Source organism: Zootoca vivipara, chromosome 3 (genome assembly GCF_963506605.1).
Source record: "Zootoca vivipara chromosome 3, rZooViv1.1, whole genome shotgun sequence".
Lineage (NCBI taxonomy): Eukaryota > Metazoa > Chordata > Lepidosauria > Squamata > Lacertidae > Zootoca > Zootoca vivipara.
In genome coordinates, this window is record NC_083278.1 from 116,003,794 (window position 1) to 116,014,157 (window position 10,364).

The following is a 10,364-nucleotide window of genomic DNA, read 5'->3' on the forward strand; positions in this document are numbered from 1 at the left end:
ACTGCGGGAGGCAGTGGAAGACAGGAGTGCCTGGCGTGCTATGGTCCATGGGGTCACGAAGAGTCGGACACGACTGAATGACTAAACAACAACAAAGTTTGTCATCGGTATGAGCTTTCGTGTGCATGCACGAAAGGTTTTTGTGTTTATCTACAAAGCCCTAACCAACTTGGGCCCAATGCACCTTGGGGTCCACGTTATACCTTATACTACTCCTCAATCCCTGAGATCCTTGGGTGGGGCATGTCTGGTGGTTCCCCAAACCCCCGATGTTCAGTCAGCCTTTACTCAGAACCGATCCTTTAGCATGGCAGGTGTTGTTCTGTGGAACTCCCTGCAGGTGGAGGCTCAGCAGGAATCATCTGTGCTTTCTTTTAGACATCCCCTAAAACTCCGTGGCAGTGCATGCCTTTGCAAAGTGATTTTTTTAAAAAAAACAACAACAACTAGTATTTATTATTTTTTGTACTGATTTTTTAAAAATGTAATTGTTGTTGTAGTTTCAAAATTACAAGGAAAGGAATAAAATTACAGAAGGAAAAGAAGAAAGGGGCGAGAAAAGATACCAACAGAAAAGCAGTATCAGAGCAGACATGGAGAATGATTACACTTGTTGAGGTTTAACGAATACTTCTACATATTTGGAAAAGAAAATATCACGGTAATTACCAATATGTTGAATGCAGAATGGCTTAAACAAAAACGTTAATCTTAATCTTTAGTGATGTCTTATTTATTTATTTATTTATTAAATAATCTTTATTGAAATTCCGATCAAAACCATACAACTAAAATACATACAAACAATAAACAATACAATACATAAACAAAGCAAATTATACATTTCATGCCTCATTATCTAGTGTATACGGTACTGCTAACGATTACTAACACAAATCAAAATCGAGTGCCCAGCACAATTAATTTTATACAGTTGTACCTCTACTTACGAATAATTCTACTTACGAATGTTTCTACTTACGAACGGAGCTCCGTTCGCCATCTTGGATGCGGTTTAGATAGGATTTTTTCTACTTATGAATGTTTAGATAGGGTTGCTTCAACTTACGAATTTTTTCTCCCAATGCATTCCTATGGGATTCGACTTACAATTTTTTTCGACTTACGAATGTGCGTTCGGAACGCATTAAATTCGTAAGTAGAGGTACCACTGTAACCATAAACGATGTAATAACTAGTGATGTCTTTATTTGCCGCATTATAATTTTGCATGCTGAATGCTGGCTTGGTGTGCATTTTTTGTAAACATTTCTCTTTTATCTAAGAAATAAACGGTCGGTACTGTTGATTCAAATGCCTAATACATGCTGGGAGCTGTACAGAAATAAAGAAAGTCTCTTTCCCCTACCGCCAGTAAACAGCCTTAAAAAAAGCATGACACAAAGGGTGAGGAAAGTGGCAGGAAGAGGAGAAAACTTTCCACAGGGCAGGGAATGAAAAGATAAAGATGCGAAGGAATAATTCTCATCTCCCACTGAGAACTTCTCAGCAGTCTCGTTGCAAACAATTTGCTCTTACTGCAGATTTGTGAGCCTACAGTAAGGCAAAAGCCATTAGTAACAGCACTATCAATGATGCAAATGATCCTTCTGCAACCGGCTTCCTTCCAGATGTTGTGGGTGACCCCTCCCCATCATGATGTCATGGAGATTGAGATCAGGTGATTTGTCAGGTGAGTGATGCTGCCCATCTGTCAAAAGGGGACACACTCCTCTGGCATCCTGACCCGGAGTAGCATATTTGGTGGTGCAGGTGTGAGAGAGGAGGGCCAGAGGCAAATTCTGGATTGCCAGGGGTGGGCTAGAGGTGGTCTGTGGCCTACGGAAGCAGCTGATGTATGTACACAGCATCTTCTGTTGCAGTGCAGAGTGTAACCACAAGATGTCCCTCCGTATTGCAAAATGTGCCACTACTTGCAAAAAAACCCCCCCAAGAAGTCAGTCCTGGGGGAAACATGCAGGAAGCATGTTCATTTGAGGGCCCTCAGGTTTCGTTTTTCGGAGCTTTGTTTATTTTACGCATGAAGAAAGCGAGCGAGAACTCGTGCAACAGAGAGAAAGAGCCTTTGCGAAGCGGATTTTATTACAATAAACGGAAAAGTATCGACATCAGAAATGAAGCAACGGCACAGGCGGCGGAAAGGAAGGGAGAGTCAGCCAAACCGGGAACGTGGAATTCGGGATGAGTTATGACAATGTCATAATCCCCTTCGGGGATTAATGGTTTTTCTTCCTCAGCCGTTACCTCTTCCATCTCAGCCAAACCGGGACCAGGGATTTCGGAATCAGCTACGGCAGCGTCCACCCCTTCGGGGATAAATGGTTTTCCTTCCTCGGCCGTTACCTCTTCTATCCAGTTAAGGTAGCTGAAAACCACAGTGTAGAGAGCGGGGCTGCCCTTTCCTTCGCAGGCCTCCCCCTGACTGCCTATCCCAACTGCAAACCATCTCCTGTCTTCTCCAGAAGTGCAAACCAAAGGAGCCCCACGGTCGTCCTGGGAGAAGTCGGAAGGAGGACACAAGAGAAAGAGGTCAACGTCCTCATAGAATCATAGAACTGTGGCGTTGGAAGGGACCCCATGGGCCATCTAGTCCAACCCCCACAACGTAGGAATTGGAGTGAATGAATCCTTAGCAGATGGCTACCCAAACTCTTGTTTACCTTCAAGGTAGCCTCTTTCACTGCTGAACAGCTCCTCCTGCCAGAAAGTTATTCCTAAGGTTTAGTTGGAATCTTCTTTCCTGTAATTTGAAACCACTGTTTCTGGGCCCTACTTTCTGGAGCAGCAGAAAGGAAGCTGATAGCAGAAAGGAAGCTGATAGCTTTGCACTATTATTTGCGGTGAGGGGTTGTTACACCCCTGTTAGGTACCCCAAATCTGAGATGGTCCATAGGCAAGCTTTCCTCTCCATTGGCCCCCAAATTCACACAAGAGCCACTTGATGGGCAACCAAAATACCAGAAAATAGTGTGCAAATGTTGGGAGTTTTCCACAATCCTTCACCACCAGGCTAGGCGTTCAATGACTAAACACCAAATGATTTTATACATCGAAAGCTTCTCCGAGGTTTAGCGACAATTGGGTTGGCCTAATCAAGGAATGGCCCTAACGTGGTGTGAGGGACAAGGTCTACCGACAGCCCCCTCCCATCGTGAGGAGTAGTTCTTCCCCCAGCACCAGTTGCAGCGGGGAGGGGGAAGAGTCTAGTGGGGAAGCAGGAAGTAGAGGACATGGCTCTGGCAGGGTCGCAGAGCCCTTGCACCGCTTGGGACAGGAAGAAAGGGAGAGGGAGAAGGGGAGGAGGGAAAGCCCGGGAAAAAGACCTCTCCCTCCGATGCCGGAATTACGCAAAAAGCAAAGAAGGAGGAGATTTGGGATTCCGAGGCTTCTTTGCTGGAAAAAAACGTGGGAGTCGCCATTCCAGGGTTCTGATTGAACTGAAAGCATGTACACTGCATAGATCTATCACTGTAAATAGATTGCACCTAATAAAAGCATGAAAAGGCAAAGACGGAGTAGCGTCTTCACTCTAGAGTAGTCACCCCCTCTGTGACACGTAGATTGTGGATTTTCAATTTGATCGAAAAACTCAGCCACTTTAGTTTTTTTGTTTTGTTTTAAATGTTACTAAAAACATCAAGGGAGAAGTTTTCTGAGCCCGTTTCCTATGCGTGTTTCAACCAAAACAAAGGCATATTCTTCTCCGTTTACCCCAGTCTCCATTTCATGCTGTAAGGGGGTGGGCCTACAGGGAGCAGCCACCCCCCATCAAATCCAGCTCCTCTGACAGCTCGGACAGCAGCGGAAGGACAAGAGAAAGGAAGCAGGAAATGAGCGGAGGGGGGCGGGGCTCAGACAGTTTACAAGAGCCCTTCCTGCAGCCTGTGGTATCAGCAAGGAAGGAGGGGCCAGCAGAAAGTTCCAGCGGGGAAACAGCAGAGGGGCGTCCTTTCAATTTCACCCCGGAACTGAGGCGATCAGCGGCTCACAAACGCAGGGGGAGGAGATTTGGGGTCTCCAAACTACTCTGCTGGGGGAGGAGCCGAAAAGCGCCATTGGGAGAATCTGATAGCACTGAGTAGACATGTTTTCCTGAAGCTCTTGCTTTGTAAATAGCTTGCATAATAAAAGCACTAAAGACAAGATGGTTTGGAGTGTCGTTGCTTGAGGGTAGCCAGCAACTTCCCTGACACATGCCTTTTCTTTTGTTATCTCCCCTGTGTCAGAGTTGAACATGGGTGCCCCTCAAGGCAGGAGTCCTCTGCTCTCGCAGCCTCGAAGCCCCCAAAGAAGAAGAGGAGGAGTTTGGATTTGATATCCCACTTTATCACTACCCGAAGGAGCCTCAAAGCGGCTAACAATCTCCTTTCCCTTCCTCCCCCACAACAAACACTCTGCGAGGTGAGTGAGGCTGAGAGACTTCAGAGAAGTGTGACTAGCCCAAGGTCACTCAGCAGCTGCATGTGGAAGAGTGGGAATGTGAACCCGGTTCACCAGATTATGAGTCTACCGATCTTAACTGGCTCCCTAGGCGCACCATAGATAATAAATAGCAATCACGTGGTTTATAAATTCCCCACATTCCTCACCCTCCCTTGTTCCCTTTCACTTCTGCATTTTCCATACATTTTCAACCAGTGCTATTTTTCTAGAAAAAGAGGTGCTGGAACTCACCAAAAAAACACCTCCCTCGTTCTCTTACAATGGCAATGGTGCCCACCTGAGAGGTGCTGGAACTAAGTTCTGGTGAGTTCCGGCTGGGGGGGGGGGAGAGGAAGCCCTGGTTTCAACCCTCTGCAAAACCTCCTCTTGAGTAAAGAATATGCATCCCTTTCTAAAGTGTTTCCACCTCCAGCCACAGGCTCACTCCTCCGATCACACACAGGGTGTATCAGTGGAGGCAGAAATTCAGGACAAGAAAATGAGGAGGGGGATGGAGAGGGAACAATAAGAGAGGGAAGGAAAAAAGGGAAAAGGGAGGGAGAGGAACAAACATAATCGAAAGGAGGGATAAAGGAACATGAAGACATCTCTCTTCCCCTGGGGGACACGGCTTGTATATATCCCTGTATCCCAAGTTGAAGGTGACCAGGACTTCCCCCTACTTGTTAGCTTGCTAAAATAAGTCTTCCCCATCTCTCCGGAGGCTGTGTAGAGAAACATTAGCAGCCCCCAGGAAGCCCGGGGAAGAGATCGAAGATCATTACCGCATCCATCCTGCCTCCCCAGCCTGCGGCACAGCAGCACAGAGCCAGGCTTATTATACCTTGCAGGTCTCCTTCCCTTCTTCGTCAGAGACAGCACACAGCATGCCCTCCGTCAGCTGCTCTACGCTCTTCGAACAGGTCTCCCTGCTGACCAGAGACATTTCCGTTTTCTTTAGCACTCTGATCGGTGTGTTCTCGTCGCCTGCAGGCACAGAGGGAAGAGGGGGAGACAGCGCCATTCAGAAACGACGGGAGGAGAAGAGAGGGGTGAACGGCGGGGGCTTCATTTAGGCCTCACCGCTCTGTGCAGCGCGAAGACTTGTGCTGTTCTGGAATTGAGAAAAGGAGAGCCTGTGTTTCTCGAAGCCAAAGAGGGGCCTGGGATGATTCTAGTGGCATGGCATCAAGGAAGAAGGGGCTGTGCTGCTGGCCAGGGCAAGGGCCAAAGGACCGGGCAATTCAGAGGCCAAATCTATATAGCCTGCCAGCTACAAAGGCTGGTGTTTCCACGCGCTCTAGATCATTTTGTGCTGGTTCCTCCCAGTGAGATCTCGTGGGGAGGTCTCTGTCACAAGCCATTGAGTTCCCAGTTCAAGCTCAGAGTCCAACAGTTTCGGTTCCCCCCCGTTTCTCATTCCTCAAATCTCCCTAAATATTAAGTTCGGTTATCTGTATCTTCCTATCAGTTTGGGGAGGAAAGCCCTTTAAAGTTCTCATGAGAATCAACCAGCACCTTGGTACAAATTTCTCCTGTTTCTATGCAATTTTGTCACACGCACACATTTTTTAAAAAGCAATTCTCCCTAACATAATGCGTTTTTATATATTATTTTCATGTACACTTTACACGAGCATGTGTATTTCCTGCATGTTACTTGGCTGGAGAACTGCATTGCAAAATTCAAATGCAAATTTCAAAGGGGACAGCTGTGTTTGGGTTCGCATGGGGTTTCAGAAACAGAGGATTTGATCGTTTCACCTTGAAATGCAGACCGAGCCATTGGATACCTGCACATTCACACACCCCCATCTGCTCCGACTTACAGCAGCTAGTGTATGTGTGTGTGGCAAACTCAGGGGAGTGTTTTTTTACTGAGCCCTGGACTAGAAAATGCAATACCAGCCGTGGTGGATCTCCAAGTTGCCGCCCAGCAGTCTTGCCACACGCCAAGGTCCTGCAGCGTGGGCAGGCAAATGGGAGTACTCTCTTCACTGAAGTCTATTGGGGAAGCCAGCAGGAGCAAAGCAACGTCGTTGTTCAAGTTTGTACAGTCATAGTCTTCGTGGATGAGCACTCTGTCCAACTTCATCCTCTCCAATTCATGCCCATTCAAAGGAACCACTACATGGAGATCTGAAGGACTTGGGGACAAAGGAAAGAGAGGCAGGGCATCAACAAAGATCAAACAATGAACTGCAGGGCCGTGTCCCAACGAACCAATGACTTGAATTAGCATAAAACAGCTTAGAAAGGATGGGGAAGTAAAATGGTTTGGAAACGGATTGTTAAAAGGAGCTGGACAAAGTTTGCAGGAAATCGCCAATCAGGGGAAGGAGGGGGGGAGTTTTAAAAATGCTTAAAAATGTTTTAATAAATTAAATAGTGATGTTAGTAAGTAAAAATTGGGAATATTTTTTAGGGAAATTATAGGCTAAGGGATCTAGTTTAGAGATGTGATTGAACATTTTCTGGATAAAATTCTATATAAGATGAATATAATTGATGAAGTAATAACTAATACTATGATATAAAGTAATTGATTAAATGAGAAAATTGCTGAAGTGGGGTGTAAAATGAACTCGGGGAGGGAGGGACGGGGAAGCCGAAGTTATGTTAAGGAATATTAGATAAGATTTAAAGAATTTTTTCCTTTTCTTTGTGCTATTTTTACATTTTTCTTTTTTGCTTGCTTTTCTTTTATTTTTGCTTTCTTTTTTTTTCTTTTTTGTGCCTTTTTATTGTTCTTAGGACATTTGATTATGTTATGATGATGTGAAAAATGCTTAAATTGAAAATCTTCAATAAAAATTATTTGAAGAAATAAAAAGAAAGGATGGGGAAGGCTTGTGGGGCAACATTTGTGTGCTGGGATCCATGTGCTCTCCCCCCCACCCCCCACCCCACCATTCCCAAGGTGAAGCAAAACAAATGAGAGGCAAAGTCTCAGGCTGGTACTCAGAAAGTTGAACATGCAGCAAAACATTGCAGTGGGAAACATTCTTGTACAGCATAAAAAAATTCCTTCCAGTGGCACCTTAGAGACCAACTAAATTTGTCATTGGTATGAGCTTTTGTGTGCATGCACACTTCTTCAGATACACTGAAACAGAAGTCACCAGACCCTTATGTATAGTGAGAGGGTGGGGAGGGGTATTACTCAGAAGGGTGGTGGGAATGGGTGATTGGCTGATAGGTGTGGTAAACCTGTTGATGACTGTTAACGACTGCAATTGGTCTTACAGGAAAAAGCAATGTCTCTATTCAGACCAGGTCTCTCTATGACATTGGAAGAAGTGTGCATGCACACAAAAGCTCATACCAATGACAAACTTAGTTGGTCTCTAAGGTGCTACTGGAAGGAATTTTTTAATTTTGTTTCGACTACGGCAGACCAACACGGCTACCTACCTGTAACTAGAATCGTGTACAGGTTTCCTGAAAGCCAGCTCTGCCCTTTTCCAGTACACTCCATTCTATTCCCTCTTTGCCCAGTTTCCATTCCACCCACGCAACAGTTGGGCAGCACTGACCAATGGGCATGCTTAGTAGTCATTAAGCATTAAGCCATTTGACCTCGCTCTCCTTGGGTATTCTTTTTTCTAGTACAGTCGTACCTTGGATCTCAAATGTCTTGGCTCCCGAACAAATCAGCTCCCGAACAACCGAAACACGCAAGTGAGTGTTCCAGTTTTCGAATGTTCTTCTGGAAGCTGAAAGTCCAACAGAGCTTCCGACTGGCTGCAGGAGCTGCTTCCTGCAGCCAATCAGAAGCTGCACTTTGTTTTCTGAACGTTTTGGAAGTTGAACGGTCTCCCGGAACAGATTCCGTTCGACTTCCAAGGCACGACTGTATTAAAACACACCCACCCACACCTGCTCCTCTTACTCCTTGCCAAAGCACCCCTGGACCACCCACTCGCCTGTCTGGGGTGCCCACCCACTCACCTGGTTCATGTGCTGCCTGGCTGACTTGTCTCTCTGTCTTCCGTTCCCTTGTCTGCTTCCTTCCTCTTCGCCCTCCAGGTGTCTCTTTGCACCACACCTTCCCCACAGGCTATGTCAAATTTCCACAGCTTGCCTGGATTGCTTGCCCACCTGGGTGGGCTGCCTGCCTGCCTCACCCACCTAGGCCAGCAGCTGCCCATCTTTCTGCCTCCTTCCCTGGTTCTCATCTCCAGTTCCCTCCTCCTTGCCTTTTATAATGGCCTAACACAGACATAGGCAAACTCGGCCCTCCAGATGTTTTTGGGACTACAATTCCCATCATCCCTGACCATTGGTTTTGTTGGCTAGGGATCATGGGAGTTGTAGTCCCAAAACATCTGGAGGGCTGAGTTTGCCTATGCCTGGCCTAACAGCTCTGAGACCCAAGCTTGCCACCACACTGTAGTTCATAGCACCACCCGTCTGCAGCCAGGTGAACTGCAGCATGATGACATTCCTACATTTTTATTATATATGTGTGTGTGTATTCGAACATGAGCCTTGTGATCCACTTCTGTTGTGTATGGATGGTGCTTAGGATCCAGACCAGGCATCCCCAAACTTCGGCTCTCCAGATGTTTTGGACTACAATTCCCATCTTCCCCGACCACTAGTCCTGTTAGCTAAGGATCATGGGAGTTGTAGGCCAAAACATCTGGAGGGCCGCAGTTTGGGGATGCCGGATCCAGACTCAAAGGATGCGTTTGTGATTAATATATAGTATTGTTTGAAGAGTGCTCCAAAGAGTGTTTGGAGAGTGAGCTTCCTCAGGGACAAAGGTTCTTTTTGGATCATACTCTTAAGTTATCCATTAAAATAACTCAAGGAATTTTTTTTTAAAAAAAAAGACAACTTGATATCTACTTAAAGAGAATCCTCAGTACTCACAGTTCCTCCGTGTAGCAGTGAGCTGCAGACAAGACCCACCAACTGCTCAGAATCACACCTCCACAGAAATGCTGCTCATTTGATTGGATGCTGGCATGCCAGGGAAGTGTCGTTGCTCCTGATCCTGAGATGGCTTTGAATTCAGGCCACAGGCCACAAGGCACAGGGGGCAATGCCTGTAGCTCTGTCAAGAGATAGCAGAATTATTTCATTCCCTGCAAGATTTGTGCCCATATGGCAGACTAGGGAAAGTGAGGCCGTGTTGGCTGGAAGTGTGTGTCTTGGCCATGGGCCTTACAGTACGATGACTTGTGTTTCAAACCTGTTTTCTTTCCCCCCCTGGTTCCTGTGGACAGCACTAAGACTGAGGGCTTTTTGCCACCTAGATATCAGGAATAAACGACGTATCGTGGAAACGGAACCCGCCTACCTGTGTGGGAGATTCTCATGAAGGATGCTAGCAACAGGAGAAGGCACTGCAGCATTTTAGCCTTGTTCTAAAGCGGCCCTCTGTCTTCATGTTCAGACCAGAAGCTACAAGAAGCAACCCCATCATTCCTCATTGTATGGGCCATAAGCAATCTGTTTGCCTCGAAGTGACATCACTCACAGTTCCTCCCACATTGCCAGACCCCATGTGATGTCACCCACCAGCCTATTCCCTTATGGTGATGTCATAATGGAATGCTGGGTCTAGGCAGTGAGTTGGAAGGCTGGCAACCTGCGGATGTCTAGCCTTTGTTAAATTCCCCAGGGGGACCTCTGAATACTGAAAGAGGAAGCGTCACAAGGGAGCCGATGTCGAGATTTGGCAATCCCAAGGAAGAAAAGGGAAGGTGGCTTTTCAAACGAGCTTCTTCTTCTTCTTCTTCTTCTTCTTCTTCTTCTTCTTCTTCTTCTTCTTCTTCTTCTTCTCCTTCTCCTTCTCCTTCTCCTTCTCCTCCTCGTTCTCTCTCTCTCTCTGTGTATGTTAATGGAAAGAAACCAGGAATCTAGTGACAAATGCATCTGCTCTGCGAGGTTTTTTTGTACGCATTTTGGGT

General features: G+C 46.3%; 2 protein-coding genes across 2 annotated transcripts in view; one reads left to right on the forward strand and one right to left on the reverse strand.

Moving 5' to 3' along the window:
- Positions 1 to 2,574, forward strand: part of RP1L1 (RP1 like 1) — a 48,799-nt gene extending 46,225 nt beyond the window's left edge. The window contains exon 8 of the mRNA XM_060273284.1: positions 2,259 to 2,574. Within this exon, the coding sequence (XP_060129267.1) occupies positions 2,259 to 2,574 (316 nt within the window). The remainder of the gene's footprint in view (positions 1 to 2,258) is intronic.
- Positions 2,575 to 4,490: 1,916 nt separating this feature from the next.
- LOC118082662 (serine protease 55) lies at positions 4,491 to 6,924 on the reverse strand. The gene is made up of 2 exons (XM_035110473.2): positions 6,349 to 6,924; positions 4,491 to 5,430 (listed from the first exon to the last, which is right to left on the reverse strand). The coding sequence occupies exons 1-2, from the start codon at positions 6,683 to 6,685 to the stop codon at positions 5,282 to 5,284; spliced, it is 486 nt and encodes a 161-aa protein (XP_034966364.2). The 5' UTR covers positions 6,686 to 6,924; the 3' UTR covers positions 4,491 to 5,281.
- Positions 6,925 to 10,364: the final 3,440 nt, after the last annotated feature.